Source organism: Epinephelus fuscoguttatus, linkage group LG4, assembly GCF_011397635.1.
Source record: "Epinephelus fuscoguttatus linkage group LG4, E.fuscoguttatus.final_Chr_v1".
Taxonomy (NCBI): domain Eukaryota; kingdom Metazoa; phylum Chordata; class Actinopteri; order Perciformes; family Serranidae; genus Epinephelus; species Epinephelus fuscoguttatus.
In genome coordinates this window covers 44,450,481-44,470,846 of record NC_064755.1, presented here as the reverse complement: position 1 = coordinate 44,470,846, position 20,366 = coordinate 44,450,481, and the positions used below count along the sequence as shown (strand labels likewise).

General features: G+C 43.1%; 1 protein-coding gene across 1 annotated transcript in view; it reads right to left on the bottom strand.

Moving 5' to 3' along the window:
• LOC125887005 (metabotropic glutamate receptor 8-like) overlaps window positions 1–14,773 on the bottom strand; it is a 202,920-nt gene extending 188,147 nt beyond the window's left edge. The window contains exons 1-2 of the mRNA XM_049573452.1: window positions 14,058–14,773; window positions 8,348–9,179 (exon numbers count right to left, since the gene is read on the bottom strand). Of these exons, the coding sequence (XP_049429409.1) occupies window positions 8,348–8,890 (543 nt within the window). The 5' untranslated portion in view covers window positions 8,891–9,179; window positions 14,058–14,773. The remainder of the gene's footprint in view (window positions 1–8,347; window positions 9,180–14,057) is intronic.
• Between the last annotated feature and the right edge of the window lie 5,593 nt (window positions 14,774–20,366).

Here is a 20,366-nt window from a genome sequence, read left to right as displayed (position 1 = left end):
TTAGGTGAAATGCACACTTGGTTAGCTTTAGGCAAAAAAGCACACTTTGGTTAGCTTTTAGGCAACTTGGTTAGGTTTAGGCAACATGCACACCTGGTTAGCTTTAGGCGACATGCACACTTGGTTAGCTTTAGGTGAAATGCACACTTGGTTAGCTTTAGGCGAAATGCACACTTGGTTAGCTTTAGGTGAAATGCACACTTGGTTAGCTTTAGGCGACAAAAGCACCTGGTTAGCTTTAGGTGAAATGCACACTTGGTTAGCTTTAGGCGACATGCACACTTGGTTAGCTTTAGGTGAAATGCACACTTGGTTAGCTTTAGGCGACAAAAGCACCTGGTTAGCTTTAGGTGAAATGCACACTTGGTTAGCTTTAGGCGACAAAAGCACCTGGTTAGCTTTAGGTGAAATGCACACTTGGTTAGCTTTAGGCGACAAAAGCACCTGGTTAGCTTTAGGTGAAATGCACACTTGGTTAGCTTTAGGTGAAATGCACACTTGGTTAGCTTTAGGCGACAAAAGCACCTGGTTAGCTTTAGGTGAAATGCACACTTGGTTAGCTTTAGGCGACAAAAGCACCTGGTTAGCTTTAGGTGAAATGCACACTTGGTTAGCTTTAGGCGACATGCACACTTGGTTAGCTTTAGGTGAAATGCACACTTGGTTAGCTTTAGGCGAAATGCACACTTGGTTAGCTTTAGGCGACAAAAGCACCTGGTTAGCTTTAGGCGACATGCACACTTGGTTAGCTTTAGGCGACATGCACACCTGGTTAGCTTTAGGCGACATGCACACTTGGTTAGCTTTAGGCGAAATGCACACTTGGTTAGCTTTAGGCGACATGCACACTTGGTTAGCTTTAGGCGAAATGCACACTTGGTTAGCTTTAGGCGACAAAAGCACCTGGTTAGCGTTAGGTAACAAGAGGACCTGGTTAGTTTTAGGCAAAAAAAACACCTGGTTGGTTTTAGGCATGGCCTTGGTCTCTGATGGCGAGGGCCACTGACCAAGTCTCAGTATGTGATGATTTGGGAGTGAGACCAGGTTTCAATGGTGAAAACCGGCTTTTAAGAGCAACACAACTGGTTCTGTTTCCTCAGCACTGATGTGCTTCAGTACTTTTGAAAAGCTGCATCGACTCCCCAGTTCACTCAGCTACTGAACCTCAACTTCTTCTGTCTGTACAACAGAACTTTACGAGGCATGTGATGCACTTTAAACTTACAAGGGCTCATAAAAATCCATCATAGCAAACTGCACGGTTCCCCTCACAGTTTCATGTCCTCTGTTTTTCTTTTGTCACACAGATGATGTGTTTGTTCCCTCGTATGAACCATCTGCTGCCTGTGTTTGCACAGGGTGGTGTGATTTTAGGAGGCAACACTTTGGAGAGAGAAAACTAGCCTCAACATTCACACGTCTCCAGAATGTGCAAAGATCAGCTCTCTGGAAACTCAGAGAAACATTTCTGGAGAGTGCTTTCTCTCAGACTCTACACCGCAGCACTCAGAGAGAAGAATTCCTCCGTCTCAACCTGGAGACGTTTTGTATCATCAAGCACAGTAATAACATCTGTTTGGTGTCTGCTGATCTTCATCACCTCATTCTGTCACAAACACAAAGGCGGAAATCAGAGAGAGAAAACAGGGAAACAAAAGAATCAGTGACTGGGATGATACGGAGCCGCAGGAGGTAACAAATGCTTCACTCCAGGTTTTTATCTTTACAAGTGGTTCTCTTACTGGGAAGTCTTTCAAGCTCACAGGATCTACTGGGAACGCTCCATAGCTGAGCTGTCAACGATATCTGACACCATCCTACTCACACAGCTACGAGTTACTATAAATCTGCACTAAGGTGCCAGTTTATTAGGTACGTTGTTAGTAATGTGGCTTTTTAAACAATTGTGGAACGTCACCAAGTACGTTAACTCTGAAGTGCAGGTTTGATGAACTCGTACTTTACTGGAAGCTTTCCTTTATATGCTACCTCATACTTCTCCTCCACTACATCACAGAGGGAAATATTGTACTTTTTACTGCACTACATTTGTCTGACAGCTTTAGTTATTTTTCCGATAACTGTTTTTCATCCCCTTCCTGTCCAGTGACAACCCAGTATCTCCAGTAGGGCAAGAATCGCTCGAACATCGTCCCAAATTAGAAAGAGAGACTGAATAAGCAAGATAAAAGAATACTCGTGACTCATCTGCTGCAGAGCCGTGTACCATGCTCTGGTCCACTGGCTATGGCAGTCTATCACCTATTTTAGCGGGTTTACCTGTGTTAAAAAAAACTCGTATACACGTGCTAACTTTGACAAACACAACCGTAAGCTGCTCCTGGGTCTCACAGTTGGCGTGAGCGTCCTGTCTATGCTGAATGTTTGTGATAAACTGAAGGATGAAGTGTTCCTTTATGAGCTGAGAAAATTCTCCTCCTTCTGAAGCTAAATGAACTCTTTAAAAACCCTCGTGGATCAGCTGAAAAGTCGTCGTCACAAAGCTGAAAACAGGCTGTTTTTATGACTCTTTAGAGATATGTGGTTCTCACAGGACAGCCACGCTACAGACATATGATGATCTTCTAGACCATGATGCATTGCTGTAGATTAAACTCCCCAACAGGATATAAAGGAGTTAAAAATGACACATACACATTAATGCAGCAGGAATATTAATCCAAAAACGTCAGATAAAACTTTTCCTTCCGTAAGAATGCAGGACTTTTACTCGTAGTGGATTTTCTCAGTGTGGTATTGGTACTTTTACTGGAGTAAAGGATCGGAATACTTCCTCCTGCACTGGAACACCTCCCAGTATAACACAGATGATGCTGACTGACAGTAATGCTTTTCTTCTTCTATGGTAAAAGCCAGTCGTTTTGCTGGAGGCTCAGCTCTCGTCCTCCCTCTCACAGTTTACGCCCGGCGATGTAGGAGGAAGGTTCCCTCTGTTTTCATTCCTCCCTCTGTTATTTTCTCACCTCTTTCATTTTTATTTCGTGTTTTTGGGCCGAGCCTGCAGCGAGCTCATAAACAGAGACGCTGTGTTTTCTGCCTCTCCCACGCAGAGATGGAAATATAACGCAGCAGCATGAGCGACTGTCGCAGCAGAGCGTCCTCCTGGAGACCGAGGCCAGGCTCACAATGTGTGATGCTGTGCGAAATGGATGTGCAAATATTATGCAAATGCAGCGGGAGCATATCACAGTTTCAGATGGAGGATCTCACCTCTGACACCTTCACAGGAGCTTTTATTAACAGCAATACTCCTCCAAATCCAGACACGACGGATACTGATGATTTATCTATTCTTAGAGCCGGGACATCTCAGGGATACTGAGATACTTATGAATACATGTAAAGCTGGGAGTCTGAGTGTCATTATTATTTTTGTCAGTGATTATTGAGTGAAGTAATGTAAGTAAGGGGGCAAAATTACTGTACATTCCCTCCAATGAACAGGAAGAGAAAAGTAAAATCAGAACTTAGTTCATAGGACGCAGTCGTGATAGGGCGGAGGGTAACTTGACTTGTGTATATTTTGATGTAATTTTCACCCTGTGACGTTTTGCGACAGGCTTTGTTGTATTTAATATCAAGTGTCCTATTTGTGTATTGATGCTCACTCTCTCTCTAAACATGCCCCTACAGGTTCATTTTCTACCTGCAAGATTTGGAAATGTATATATATTTTTAGAGAATGCAATTTAACAAAAAGGACTTAAGCATTTATTCTTAACAACGTACTTATCCAATGTAAACTTTTTGGGGTATGTTAGTGATAGTCAGCAGGCAGTTTTTAATCTTTACTTCTTTATTCCTTTATCTCTCTGAATAATACTGTTGATTGTTACACAGATTGATGTTTGGTATTTATGCACGTGGGTAATGGGACTAATGTGACTGCAAACTCACACTCCTGCTTAAGACGGCTTCTCTTTGTAACAAAACTGTCTGCCTGATGAAGGTTGAGTGACCGACATCGAGTTCAAGACACCAAAGGAGGATCTGGCCTCCGTCCAGTCCTTTGGTCTTATCACATTTAACCATAGTTGTCTTTGTTTTTGTTGACGGGCAGTGGCGGCTGGTTTTGAGCCATGACTCCTTCTATTCTGGCTCCCAATAACACAACAAGACAAACACATTTTAACACTCCTATGGAGCCTACAGCCCTGTGGGGGAGAGGCAGCTGCACCTCCAGCTGATAACATGGCCCTAAAAGGGTCGATTACCTTTTCAGTGCAGGGCTCTTACCTAGAGTGTTAATGTTGCTAGAAAGTATAATTTTAAAACCCCGACACTCTTGTTGTTGCTGACCTCTCGTGGTTTAACTTCTCACCTCGCTGCAGTGATGCACAGTTGTGCTCCAGGAACCCATGACATCACTGCTGGGTGTGGTTACAGGTGCAACGAAGCCCACCTCTGACCATGCACACATTGATGGTACTTTGAGGTAATACCAAGATAAAACTTTCAACCAGAGAGGCAAACGATAGGCTGCTTTTCAGCTGAGTGTCTTTATGTTCAGGATCTGGGGTCTCACATATAAACATTGTGTATGCATAAAACGAGGCCTGAAGGAGGCGTACGCCACTTCCCACACAAAAGTTGTGATCTATAAAAACACACTTTTTGAGAGAAACTTTGACCCGTGCTTATGAACATTTTGGAGACAGGAAATTGGATCCTATGTGTTGCTTTATAAATGAGACTGATGGACATCTTTCATCCCACTGGAGTTCACTGCTGATTTACTTTACGTTACATTAACTGAGAACATTTTATTGACTTTAATTTAACTCCTGCAGTCAGTCTCTGTTATCTGTCAGAGTCTTGGCCGCAGCTGAGGGTTGTGACAGTGCTGGTGAGCGGCAGCAGGGTGAGGAAACCTCTGCATCAGCAAAATCTGCCCTCCCCCCTCCGCCTCCCCCCACCCAGAGGCATCTCCAGCTAATTTTAGATAAGCGATGTTGTTGGGCCTTTTCTGTCCTCATTAAGCTGGCCGGGCTCTAACACACACACACACACACACACACACACACACACACACGCACGAATCATACAGCTCATCACTAATTTAAGGCGGTGGAATTTGTTTGCTGCCATGCACAGCAACACGCCGCCTCCAGACACGTTTTGTCTGCAGCACGCACCGAAAGACGACGAGGCAACAGCTGGGATCAGCTTCTTTATGTCAACGGGAAAACATCTGTCTGAAAGTGTTATCTGTGCTGCATCCAGCTCAGAGGGAGGATGAAGCTGAGGAAGAGCTGGAGACTGAACATGTTTCCTTCACAGCTCTGTGACAGCTTTGAAAGTTTTAGGTCTGACTCATGTCAAACATACAAAAGACCCATGACTGAAACTATAAAGAGGAAATAGTCAGTGACCCCAAAACTCACAGAGCAAACAACATGTCTGCCAACAGAGACTCCACCTCGGGCTGTAGACAGGCCAGGTCCAAATTATATTCAGTCTCAATGCGTTATGCTTTTTCAGATTGATGCACGTCAGGTTCGGGTCTGTGGTGGAAACCAGCAATTCATGTTTTTTTAATTAAAATAATTTCGTTCAGTTCAAAGATGCGTCAACTGTGTGCTGACAAACATCTTTTACAAGTTCACGGAAACAATGATCCGAAACGTGGAACTTGTGAGGTCAGTTCAGATAAATAGAAAGTTTTTTTCTCATCATACAACAGTTTATATTTTTCCTCACAGCTGCAGAATGTGAGTGATGAGCTGTGAGCTCTGCTGGTTCACAGGGAACACAGAAGAGAGGAGGAATAAAAGGGAGAAAACCAGATCTATCAGAGTTACCCAGACTGCACCGAGCTCTGCCTTCAGCATGCTGGGAGGTTTTTCATCTAACATGACAAAATGAGTGAGAGGTATAATCTCATGTTGCAAGTCGCAGCTTGCATGTTGCCAGCTTGGTGGAATGGGCAGTGCAGCGGTTATGGGCACGTGCAGTGTGTCGGGCACCAAAACAGCCCAATATGATCAACATCAATCACAATCATTGGATTAACTCAGTCAGATAAGGCCCTCTCAACGCGGTTTGAGCTGCACTGCTCAAATATAGGTTATTATTACAGGTATTAATACGGTCAGCTGCTTCAGCTGAGCAAAGATTTTTGAAACTTAGGCTGCTGTCAGCCCTAGAGTGGTCTCCTCTGGTCTGAATCAGGGACTCATGTTGTTCCAAAGTTGTATAATTGCCTAGAGTTGGTTGGTGTTCTCACATTTACAAGAGGACCAGATCAAATGCCTTGTGTGAGAAAGCTGCTCTTGATTGGTCAGAATTTCCATGTGGGAAAAATCCAGGAAGTAAAGCAAACGTTGAAGAAGAGTACACTTGCAAGATAAATGTGACACTTTCTAATGTCACAATGGAGGGACAACTACGCAGGTTGATTTTAGCGCTGCTCATCGTGGACTATATTGCTGTCATTGTTCATTTTAGTCAAAGCATACAGTTTGAAAACGAGGCAAACGCGGCTCCAACTAGAAAACAATGTTTTGATGCATTGGATGTGCTGAATGTGCATATTAAGGCAGTACAGGAGGAGGTGCACATTAATAATCCTCCAGGACTGTAACATGCTCATGTTTAACCCAAACAATGTGTCATGTGACTGCAGTTGCTTCACATCCAGGTCGCAACACCTTCTCACCACAAACCAACCGCACCAGAGTTCCTTTGGAACCGGACTGAGACCACCTCTTCAAGAAGGTCTCTTGAGTTAGATTGAACCAAACCAAACAGGCAGGTGTGAAAGCAGCCTTAAGCTCATTAAAACAAACCTGCCTTTAACAATGAGACAGGAGCATCCAAATCAGGGGGAGGCAACCTGAGGCTCTTTAACCCCTCTCCAGTGGCTCCCTGTGGCTTTAACCAAATATGATATGAAAATGAATAACAGTTTTTTTTTTAACATTTCAGTCATTGACCATTGTTGTAAGTCTAGAGAGATTCTTACATTCTTCAACTGTAAAAATGTGTAGCCTTTAAAACCGAATTTCAAAAAATGTTTTAACATTTAATCGACTAAAATGTGCGTCATGCATCGACAGCCTGGTGCCTCTTCCTCTAAATTTTGTCAAACCTCAATAGCAGGGGCGAGTTATGGATTCCAAAAAAAGGAAAAGTCTCAGAGGAAAATACAAACTGTAACAGTTCATGCACATATTCATTCACTTCACCACTAACGCTGCAAAGTTAAAGTACCAAATAATCTGCAGAGCAGCCACCTTGTGGTAAAACATAATGAAGGCTCATTAAGACATGTTAGTAATGTTGATGAGATCATTTAGACTTCAGAGAGTATGTCACTTTAATTACAAGGCTCAAACATGTTTTGCGGCTCCAGGCAGATTTTTCTCTTTTTTTGGGGGTCAAAAATGACCAGACTTAGTTTATTCTTAAAATTAAATCTGTTCATTTTCCATCAGTGAAAATCCTGAACCTATAAATAAAGTTTAATTGCTGGACCCACGATGTCTCCTACATCACTGAAAAATCCATTCTCAGTGCACTGGAACCACATCAAACTTGTTTAAGTTGAATATTGGACTCTGATTGGCTCCCAAACATAAAATCCTGCAGGTACACTCAGCTGTTAAACAACACTAAGGTGAGAACAGAGAAACTTTCCCTCTTCAGCAGAAGAATTTGAAAACAAACTTTGCACAGCGCAGCTCAAACATTAAAGTGAAGTCACAATAAGAAAAATACATTTCTGGGCAAAGAGAGTCGTAACACTCAACATTTCATTTTAAGTCCTGAGGTGCTGAGAACTCTAACAAAAGTTTAACTTTGATTTTTTTTAAATAAAGTCTTTGTGACTCAAACACAACATTTTCTGAGTTACAAGGTAAAAGACAAAAGGTCACAGACGATTAACATCCACTCATGTTGTCAGAGCATCGCCTCAAAAGAAAACCTCTTCACCTCTTTTCTGTTTAACTCGAGAAGCTTCAGGATATTTTACAATGATTGTTATCTGAAGTTCTCTCTGACCTTAAACTTTAAAAAACAAACTTCTTGTGGTAAATTTTGCAGAAGGTTTGTCTCATTTGTCTTCAGACTGGCTCGACTGTTCTGATCAACTCTCAGGTGCAACTTATTCGGTTTTGTTTGAACATTTTACAGCTGCTAAGAGATGTGAAACCCTTGGAGTCAACTGGTGCAACAAAAGTAGAAAAGTCAGAGACACAAAGTGTTTTTACAGGTCAGTCAGCTGAAACAGCTGATCGTCGTGTTGACCAAAGTTAAGTCACAACAGGTCACAGTACGGCAGCAACCACACCGATTCAAACTTCCCCTGACAGCGTTCTCTTACCTTGAAAAGTCGCAGGATGTTGGCCACCATGATCGACACCGAGCTGGCCGACGCCCCGATGACGCCCACCACTTTATCCGGCTTGGCAAAGATGGGCGGATCTCCGTTAGCACAGCGGACGTCTGAGCCGTCCCTCTCGATGAGTGCCTGGACGAATGTGAGCGACTGCTCCAGGGCGTAGGTGTCACGTGAGCACGTGTCCAAGATGCGCGCCCCAAGCGTCACGTTAGGCAGCAGCTCCGGGTCCTTGTTGATGAGGTCGATGGCGAACAACATGGCCTCCAGCCGGTGAATGCCCTTCTCCTTCTTCAGTTCACCACAGGGGACACCCCTCTCACCACGAGAGTGCACTGGGAACAAGCCGCCCAGGATGATGTCACCATCCAGCCGGATGGAGTGGGCATACTCCTGCTGGGGCTGCTGGGAGTCCGACAGCATGGCGGGCTTTTGGGCAGCGGAGCCAAGCAGCCAGCAGCTCTCAAGCATCAGCAGAGAGAGGACGCAGTGGCCGGTGACGCCCGGGGGCTTCTGACCCCTCGCCATGTTGAGGTGAGTGGAGCTGCAGGGGAAGTGAGAGGTGATACGGTCGCACAATCAACAGGCAGGTGGCTGCGGTGGCGGTGCAGGCGGGTGTGGCGAGGACGGGTTGAGCCAGACCATGGAGTCCCCCGTCACCCAGGGCAGGGCCAACCACGGCGGGCAGTCCCACCTACGAACGCTGACCCCAAGGTGTTCCTGCAGTACTGCTTCCTGTGTCGGACATCGCTGTCTGCAGAGGAGGACACGGAGCTTCAGGGTCTCAGCAGCTCCAGTTTCACATTCTTCCTGAAACCTGTTAAAGATTCAGACAGAGGAGGAAACGATCAATACACGATCAATAAACCAGAGATTCTGAGCACAGGTGCACTGCAGGGTGCTGGCTCAGTCCTCTGCTCTACATGCCAACATCCAACTGTAATACCAGAACAACCTCTTTATACACTGCATCATCTGTTGACTTGATTCTCTCTGACAAACTTTAAAGGTCCAGTGTGAAGGATTTAGGGGGACACATTGGCAGAAATGGAATATCATATCATCAGTATGTTTTCTTCAGTGTAGAATCACCTGAAAATAAGAATCGCTGTGTATTTGTCAACTTAGAATGAGCTGTATATATCTGCAAAGGGAGTTGGTCCTCATCTACGGAGATCGCCATGTTGCAGGAAGAGGAAGAGACCTCTGAGGAAAGTTCATCTCCCAGTAAAAACCTGAGCGTCTGGATCCTCAGTAATCAGAGAAACTAGAATAACCGCCTTGTGGTTGTATGACTCCGCCCACCAGTCCAGTGTCTCTGACAGTCTCCATCCATGTCAGTGAAAACATGGATGCTTCACACACAGAAGATCTATACAATCAGTTTCAAGATTAGAGTCACCAATTCAGTATCTGACCAAATGTTTCCCCTTCTGTTCCTGAGATATGACGTTAAGACATGATGATGTCACAGTCAAGCTGACCTTTGACCTTTTGGATATAAAATGTCATCACTTCATGATTTTATCCTGTTAGACATTTGTGTGACATTTTGTCATAATTAGCATAACGATTCTTGAGGCCAAAAGCATATTTTGTGAGGTCACAGTCCACCTGGAGGATTGTGTCAGATTTGAAGATATTCCCTCAAAGTGTTCTTGAGATATCGTGTTTACGAGATTGGGACGGACAACCTGAAAATATAATGAAACACTCATTTTTTAAGTGCACCATCATCTACCATCTTTACTGAAAGTTTTCTCACTCAGTCACATGTTTTTTCTCGTTTGTTAAATCTGACACAAACAAATGTTAAATCAAAGTTTGTGGTGAAACTTTTCAGTTTTCTTTTACCTGTGTGTGTTTCTTGGCTCCATGTTTGAGTCTTCCACTAACACACAATCTGTTAAAATGGCTTCCTAAACTCTACAAGCAGGAAGTGGAACAAACCAACTGTCTATGATCAGGAGGGGGAGTCCACCACCTGGAGACGTCCTGAAATGTATTTGTTCTAGACTCTGAATGTTGATCATAGTGAGGAGATGGGTTTAAATACTTTGTGTTTTAGTTTTTATTTGTTTTAGGTTGATACATTTGCAACAAAGTCCAGAAAATAAATGTCTTAAAATATTACTTTTATTACCTTACTAGATGGTGTAAGGTGGAGATTGTTCCCACATTTATGATACAGTTTGTATTAAGTGCACATCTCCATGTTTTTAGCCAAGATAGCTAGCTCGCTCCACCACTTTGGTCCAGACGACAACATCTCAACTATTCAATACATTGCTATGATATTTTGTGCAGACGTCCATGTTCCCCAGAGGATGAATTCTTGTGACTTCAGTGATTTCCTGACCTCTCCTCACCAGCAGGTCAGAGTTCTCCCTTTTTATAGGAAATATCTCAACATCAACTTCATGGATTGGCAGTGACTTATGTGCAAACGTTCCTGTTCCCCTGAGGATGAATCCTACTGACTTTGGTGACTTTCTGACATAAAGCGGTTTCATGTGGTTTTCCAACTGATGCAAAACTGACATTCCCATCAGCCTCAGCTGTAGGCTACTTTGTGTTCATTGCTAATTACTGTACGTTAGAATCCTTACATGCTAAACCAAGATGGTGGTGAACATGGTAAACACAACACCTGCTAAATATCAGCGTTGTCATCGTGAGCATGTTAGCATGCTGATATCAGCCTTTAGCTCAGAGCATCACTGTAGCTAAGTACGGTTTCATAGAGCTGTGAGCATCGCTGCAGTCTTTAAGGCTGCTTTCACAGCTGCTCTCTTTGGTTCAGTTCACTCTAACTTAAGTTCATTTGCCCCCTCAGTGCGGTTCGTTTGTGCAGGTGTGAACACAGCAATCACACTCAGGTGTGAACACAGCAAAACAACCGGACTGAGACCTTCTTGAAGAGGTGGTCTCAGTCCGGTTCCAAAGGAACTCTGGTGCGGTTTGTTTGTGGTGAGAAGGTGTTGCGACCTGGATGTGAAGCAATTGCAGTCACATGACACATTGTTTGGGTTAAACATGAGCATGTTACAGTCCTGGAGGATTATTAATGTGCACCTCCTCCTGTACTGCCTTAATATGCACATTCAGCACATCCAATGCATCAAAACATTGTTTTCTAGTTGGAGCTGCGTTTGCCTCGTTTTCAAACTGTATGCTTTGACTAAAATGAACAATGACAGCAATATAGTCCACGATGAGCAGCGCTAAAATCAACCTGCGTAGTTGTCCCTCCATTGTGACATTAGAAAGTGTCACATTTATCTTGCAAGTGTACTCTTCTTCAACGTTTGCTTTACTTCCTGGATTTTTCCCACATGGAAATTCTGACCAATCAAGAGCAGCTTTCTCACACAAGGCATTTGATCTGGTCCTCTTGTAAATGCTGCCGTGAGAACACCAACCAACTCTAGGCAATTATACAACTTTGGAACAACATGAGTCCCTGATTCAGACCAGAGGAGACCACTCTAGGGCTGACAGCACCATCTTGTTAACCCACCAACGTGCATATCCCTTACGAAAATTATTTAAGCTGAGAAACACCAGACAAGTTTGAACATCAGACGTCCACCATCATGTGGGATTCTTAATTAGATGCAAGGTTCGATTCAGTATATTGAAACTGTGCTTTACAGGAATTAAACAAGCTAAAGAGCTAAGGTCCACCCATTACTAGTTTAGATGATGTGACAAGTACAGGGCATCAGATCACCATGTGCAGTGACAATTGCCTCCAAATTAAACAACAAAATATGTATTTGTCCATGCCATCTAGAACGACACATAGAGGCATTTTCTGATCTGATGTCCCGACCATTTGTCAGCATGTGTGAAAAAAGGAGTTGAAAAAAGCCTGTTTATCACAACTGTCATGCATGCAGGAGCACAGAATGGGATGCTTCCTACAGGATTAGGTTTGCAAACAGTTTATTTCTGGTGAAATTTCAAATGACACACATAAATAAAGTGGTGAGATGGAAGCCTTTGTTGCCAATGAAGCGTTCGGACCGTGGATAATTTGAAAATCTGACAAACATTTCTGTTTTGTTTTGTGTTTTCCACTTTCTGGCTGTGATAAATGATGTAGTTTTAGCAATTTTTAAAGAAATCACTCGTGTCAATCCTGCCTGTGGGATCTGGGGTTCAGAGGGTGTTTAAAATAAATACTAAATCCAACCATTTAAAGTTGTATGTCCCTCACCTTAGCCAAAATAAAAACACAAGTCCCTCCCCAGTGATTACATTCATATTGTGCAATATTTCAACTTGTTGACATATTGACGTCATACTGTTACCCACGGCAACAACAAGTATCGACTCCTTGGTGGTTCCAAAAAGAGGAGCAGCTTCAGTAGTGTGGAATAAACTGTGGCGTCCTGAATGTTTTCCTTCTCTTAGCGCTCAGAGGGAACTCATTCAGCGGCTCCTCTGGCAGCAGCACAACGTCTCTCCCTCTCCTCTCTGATTCTGTCACAAACCTTTGCTGATGTAAACCTACGTGAATAAACTCCATATATGTGAGTGTGTGATAGTTGTGGTATCATAACAGCCTGTCACAGGTTACAGCTGATGATCAGAGGAGAAATGGCAGAGCATAAAGGTCCAGGTGGGAAAAAAACAACTCAGTCATTTAGGATTTTACTAAAAGAAGGAAATCAGCTGTTGATTTATATATATAGATCCCAGGGGACATTTTTTGTATCTGGGAGCTGTTTAAATGTGTAATTAGTGGCAGATTTTATTTAGTTGAACTATTAATATTGTAACAGAATCTGAATCTCACTCTGAGTTACTAAAGAAATGAGAGATCATTTTAGTTTTTACTGAATATTTGAAGCAAACTGTAAAACACTGATTTTGTTGCAATTCTGTGTTCTTAAATCAATAATACCGTTCTTAAATTAATTTTTAATATCAACAACAAACTGGAGCTGAAGAAAACATCAACAAATCTGTGTTTGGAGGGCAACACCATCAACTCTTACATATGGCTGCTGTCCACATACTTATGGCCAAGTTTAAACAGATGGTGAGTTTCTTTCTGTTTGATCCTCATGTTAGACTCTCTCCACATCTCTCCCTCTTAAATATGTATTTAAAACACACACACATACACACACACAAATCCTCGGGCACACACAGCTGTAATCTATGCCTCGCGCGCGCACACCACAGTCACACAAGCGCACCCGAAACCGTAGAGGCATCACCAAAACCCGCGCGCAGAAAACACGTCGGCGACGCTTCCATCTCGAACACATTAACCGTCATAAGTGCGCACGCAGACACACACACACACACACACACACACACACACACACACACACACGCGTTAGTTAAGTTTAACACACGCGCACGCGCGCACGAGCGCATCAGCACGAGCTCAAGTTGCATTCCAGCAGAATCAGCTGATATCAGAGAATCCTGATTCTGATCTGAAACCAGTCTGAGATCCATCCAGCGGTCCCGGTGCCTCATTATTGACCACTGATCGATTAACTAATTGATTGATTGATTGATTTTACTGGTGGATTTACCAGACAATAATCTGTGGGATGTCACAGAGAGAGCTCGTATCTCCAACATGATGATAATAATAATAACAGTAATAATATTAAGATGAATTCATCTTTAATTGAACACTGATTGATTCTGTTGTGATGCGTTCAGGTACCTTTCCTCTCCGCAGCAGGAGCAGGTGTTTCCTCTTGTGTCACAGGTCAGACAGATGTTTTCTGTCTCCAGCTGTTTGTCACATCACACAAACATTTTGCTCTAAATTCCTCCGCGGGGACTCGATCCGGCTCCTCATCAGCATCCACCAACCAGCAGGAGGAAAATTCAATTAAATCCACTTTTATCTGTTCCCGCAGTTCCGGAGCAGATCTGTTCCCGATCTGTTCCTGATCCTGGATGAGAAGCGGTAAATTCCTCCAAACAGCAGCTTTGTGCCGCTCCGGATCACCTGCAGGTGTCGGTTCGACTCCCTCTCGCCGCTCAGCCTGAGGATGACGCTCCGGAGCCCGGGTTCCTCTCCTCCCACACACAGCTCTCAGATCAGTGTGTCGAGGTGTTCACCACAGTAAAATACATCTTCACGTCAGGGTCGAGTGGTCACAGAAGACCGAAGTGACGGACGCGCTTTTTTTCTCTCCTCCGCTTCTCGGAGCTCTCCGAAGTGCGCGGTGCGGTGCGGCGCGGCGCGGCTGTCCTGCGTCACAGGAAACACGGGAGGCTCTCAGGCTCATCACACCAGCAGAGTCCAGGCTGATGGGAGTCTGAGGGTCTCATCAAGTTCCCCGGTGGGCATGGAGCGGGTCTCAGGTCTAAGCAGCATGACCCCGGTCCTGGTCTGGTGGAGAGGAAGGTGCGAACAAAACAGGAGAGGAAGGAGCAGTGTGTGTGTGTGTGTGTGTGTGTGTGTGTGTGTGTGTGTGTGTGTGTGTGTGTGTGTGTGTGTGTGTATGGCTCGTGCAGTAAACAGATGAAGTTAATGAGCTTCATCACTAGGCTGTCAGAGAGAGGAGCTGCTGAGGGGGAGCAGCAGAGATGGAGACAGGACGCCCCCCAGCGGACAAACAGCGGAGCTACACCCAAACTCCGTCAAAGTGCTCAGATAACATGATCTGGCTTTGAGGACAGGTAGATCCACCTGTCCTTACTTTGACGGAGAGCTTCACTGCTGTGAAGCAATGGATGACTTGTGATTCTCTGCAGCCAAACTCAAAGACAGAAGTAACAATCCTTCGCCCATGATATATATCATGTGAAACTATAAATATATATCTTTGAAACTAGTGCGTTCACGATTTTAACACATTCAGTACTGTTCACTCAAGTCGTGTTTACCTGAAAGAGCTCCACTTCAGTCAGATGATCTGACAGAGACAGGAACAGTCAGTGCAGGAAAATCTGTCAAAGAAATCAGGTGCTGCTGATTATTTGATTATTCCATCTTTAAAGTCTGAATGTTCTTACTCTGGGCTGTTCTGAATTTTTGGGAACCTTCAGGCTGAGACTCCTCAGATGTGCAGAGGCAGTGAGTTTATCTAAAGTGTGGAGGAGATGTTAGATATACAGGATGTTTTCCTTGAATGATAAAGAGCACAGGTATCTTCTGACTGACAGAGGGCCAACCTACGCTTAGCGACAGTGATCTCCTGATATGAATCTCAGAGCGCTGATAAAATAAAACTAGAATTACCACCTCACGGTTATATGCCTCCGTCAACCAGCCCAGTGTCTCTGACAGTCTCCATCCATGTCAGTGAAAACATGGAGGCTTCACACACAGAAGATCTATACAATCAGCACAGTTTCAAGATTAGAGTCACCAATTCAGTATCTGACCAAATGTCTGACAAAATTCTGTTCCTGAGATATGACGTTGAGTATTGGACAGAAAGGTGTTTTTAGAAACATTATGAGGTCACACTGAAGTTGACCTTTGACCTTTTGGATATAAATGTGATCACTTTAGTGGATGTTTGTGTCAAATTTGAAGAAATTCCCTCAAGGCGCTTGAAATCATGTGAGACGGACAGATGGACAGACGAACAGACATAAGAACAGATGGACAGCCTGAAAACACATTCATGAAACGTGAGCAGAAGGAATTTGTGTGTAAACTGTTCGCAGATGGAAATTTACGTGCATGTCCGCATTCATCAATATTTTAGTAGCTCCGATCTTTTCGTAGCTACTAACAAAATCTGCTCCTGCTCCTGACCACTCGTAGTGCTTGTGTACATTTAGTAAAGCACATAAATATTGCTTGTCACTTTTGGAAATTACAATTTTAACTCGTATTGCGCTCTGTTATGTACACAATACACAGATGCCTTTGAAACACGTAATCTAAACATGACAAAATATTAAAAATATAACACATTTAGTTACATTAGTTGGCAGTTAGCAGGTTTAAGATCCAGATTAGGTTCATGACTGTGAATTATCTATGTAAATCGACTCAATAGATTACACGTTCTTTCTACATGTTGAATGATGATAATAAAAATATCCGTAAGGACAGCCGGATCACAGCCTCTTCGGCCTCGGTGCCTGGGTTCAGCAGGAGCAGCAGGTGGTGAAGCCACGAAGGAGCACGCGCCAGCTGAAAGAATTATTTGAGACAACACGGGTTTTTTTGTTTTTTTGTGGCTTTTTGATCATTTGAATGAATAAATCTGATTTGAAAACTGTTCAATCTACGTTGTATAAAACAGAGCTTTAGGCTATTAAGATTCAAATAATTTGAAGACGATGCATACAAACTGCTGTAGGATATATGCTATCTGTAGGCCTATCATTTGTTAAAATAAATGTTAAATAGCTCTACATTCCGACAGCCATCACTGATTTAGAGTTTATCCATTACGCACAAAACATCTCTGGTTTCCCGTTCCCACTTCATTCAAAACCCCACAAATGAATCTTCTGTTTGTTTGGTGACCGCTGTATTTTGTGTGTGTGCTTATGCGTTTCTTTGCCTCCAGTTTCATATCAAACCATTTACGCTTCACCTCTGACATGGTTCTTTGTACCACGGAGACAACATTAACAGCATCTGTTACCTCCCTCCAGGCCTTCGCTTTGCCTGTCCCTGTCACACCACTACTAACTGAAGAAAATAAAATGTTTTTTCTTAAGTCCACTTCACCCAAAATCATTTCGATCTCCACTTCGGAAAAATTCTTTTTTCTTTCTCTCTCTTTCTTTCTTCGCGCCATGACTGACAGGTCAACAGGATGCACCTACACCTCCTTATATGGTGGTCATTGGATATTCATGGGCGGGGATTTATGCTAATTGCTGATTACCGGGAGCGCGCTGTCACTTTACGATGGATTGGCATTCATGATCATACACACGTGTTTACGGTCAAATCTGAGTTTCCCGCGGCGTTCCTGAATCCAGAGTAGGTTTTTAGTAGAGCAGGCTTTTGTGTGCAAATCTACACACAGATTTACTCACTTTTCTTGAATGAGACTCAGTGCCTTCAGCCACAGCTAACGCTGGCTCGGAGGCATTAAAACTCCTTTATACCGTATGAAAAACACGTCCTCATGAATAGAAGCAGCTGCTGAAACATAGGAATTCTTCATTACTGTGAAGATGGACGTTAAGGAATGAAATGAAAGACAATGGCTGAATCAATGGCGTCAATGTCCCTACACTCACTTTTAATGGCCGTACCTCTGACCACCAAATTCTGATCAGTTCATTCTTGAGTCCAAGTTATGGTGGCCAAGAGAGGTCACAACACCCTCAAATCCACACAACACACGTACATTAAGAAAACACCCCCAAATTCAGAAAACACATTCGATTTCGCAACACATGTGCTGCAAATGCTCATAACACAAGCAAGAAGCTGCACGCTCGGCAAAAACGAAAACACACGCCAAATTAAAGACGACAACGAAAATGTTTCCAGGGGGACTGTAATCACTCACAGACCTGCTTTTGACCACCAAAAACAATTTAGATGCTCGGACAAGAATCGACGACACATTGATACGCCCCAACAGGTAAGTTATAGAAGATCAAGTTATTTGCACTTACTTGTCTACCACCTAATACACATGTTAAACTTCTGATCAGCGTCTTGAGGGAAGTCTGGGAATGTCAACAACCAGTAAGTTTGTCACTGATTATGGTCGGTATGAATTCTGGGGGTATTTTCTTAATGTGCATGTGTTGTGTGGATTTGCAGGTGTTGTGGAGTTTGCATGTGCTTTGACCCCTCTCGGCCACCATACCAAGCGGACGTTTGTGTGAAACTTGAGAAAACTTCCTCAAGATGTTCTTTAGATATCACACTGATGAGAATGAGACAGATGCAAGGTTACAGTAACTTTGACTTTTGCCCATCAAAATAGAATCAGATCCTTCTTCCGTCCTGGAAGAGGGATCCCTCCTCAGTTGTTCTTCCTGAGGTTTCTACCGTTTTTTCCCCGTTAAAGGACAGAGGGATGTTGTATGCTGTAAAGCCCTGTGAGGCAAATTGTGATTTGTGATATTGGGCTTTATAAATAAAATTGATTGATTGAATTGACTGATTGATAGTGACACATCTCCAACACTCCAAACAGCATCGGAGAAACAGATTTTTATAGTGAAACTGTTGTATTCAGTGTTTTTACAGATTTATATCAGCTGGTCTGTTTGTTTTGGAGAAGAAAAGACCTCTGTGGATAATTTGGGGCCAGTAAAAACCTCCTGACTAATGAACACTGAAGGAATGTCTGCTGTCCTCACTGCTAGATGCTACTAAACCCCCCTTAAATCTTACACACTGGACCTTTAACATGTTTGGTATTTTCACCATTTCTGTTTAAAGTGTTATTATGAATTAACATGTTGCGTCTCTTCTGTTTAATGTGACACAAACAAATGTTAAATCAAAAATTTGTGGCGAAATGTTTCAGTTTTCTTTTACCTGTTTGTGTTTCTTGGCTCCGTGTTTGAGTCCTCCACTAACACACATGATCTGACGAGATCGCATTCACGACAATCAGAGGGATGCAAGGCCACAGTGACCTTGACCTTCAACCTTTAAAATCTCATCAGTCCATTGTTAAGTCCAAGTGGACAATTATGTCAAATCTGAAGAAATTCCCTCAAGGTGTTCTTAAGATATCACGTTCACAAGAATGAAACAGGCAGCGTCACAGTGACCTTGACATTTGACCACCAAAATCAAATCAGTTCATTGTTAAGTCCAAGTGGAGGTTTGTGTCAAATTGGAAGAAACTCTCTTGAGGTGTTCTTGAGATATCGCCGTCACAATAAAAGGACAGACAGACAACCTGAGAATGCTGATGTAGATGTAAGATGTAATCATTTTGTGAGTGTACTGTTTATTTGTGAAAAGGTACCTAACCTCAGCTATAAACACTCCATGCTTCACCTAAAACCTAGACGTAGCCCTTTTACTGGTTTACATTGTGGAGACAAATTTCTGGGAGGGTCCTCACTATCAGCTCCACGTGTATTCCATAGCAAATGTTTGAAACTTTGAAAATGTTTGGGAAACTAGAGCCCTCAGTGTCTCCTCCTTCTCCTGAAGGGATGAATGTGATGTCTCCACAATCCAATCGTCAGAATAAATGTTGGCATTGTACGTTTATGCAAACCACCAATATGTTTGAACATTATTATTTAGTGGGTATGTTGAAACTTAATGTCTTGTGGATAGTGTATGATTACGTTTAGGCATAAAAACCACTTGGTTCTGGTTTGATGAAGACGATTGGACTAATCAAATTCATGACTCGGGAAACCAATTACTAATTTGTCAGTACACTTATCAGTAATGAATCAATCTCAATATCTGGGTTATGAATTCTCTATACAGTCATCTTAGTTCCTGCTCAAAAGAGATAAACACAGACGACAACTTGGCGATAAATGAAGATTTATATAGGTTAACTATTTAACAACTGAGTCAATGAATAGTAAATGAGGATGATATGAAATAACACAAAATCAACAGTATGTATAAATGCATTAAGACAAGAGGTAACACTTTTGTCAGTTATTCAGTTTGGCAATAGTGAGAGAGTATGTGACTATGCGCAAAACCATTTACCTAACGAAACCTAAATTAAGATCAGAATAACTAAGTCTACTATTCAACATCAACTCTTATCACAACACAGCGGCTGCATCAAGTGAGGGAAATTCTTTGCCTACTTTCTTAGCAGCGTTGAATCAGGCAGACGTTTCTCCGAGGACCCCGGACTGTCACTGTGCGGCTCCCGGACTTCCCAGCAGAATGAAATCGGCTGGAACACAGTGGTGGAGGAGCGGTTGAGCCTGACTGTGATGTCCTTCAGGTGGCCCTCAAACGTCGCTTCTTTTAGGCTGCAGAAAGTCTCTTGGTTTGGCACAACAACCACTGCGGCAAGTGTCTGGCAGCGCTGGATCCAATGAATCTTTGAGGGAGTTGCAGGTCGAACAGTAGCTTATCTATTTGGCT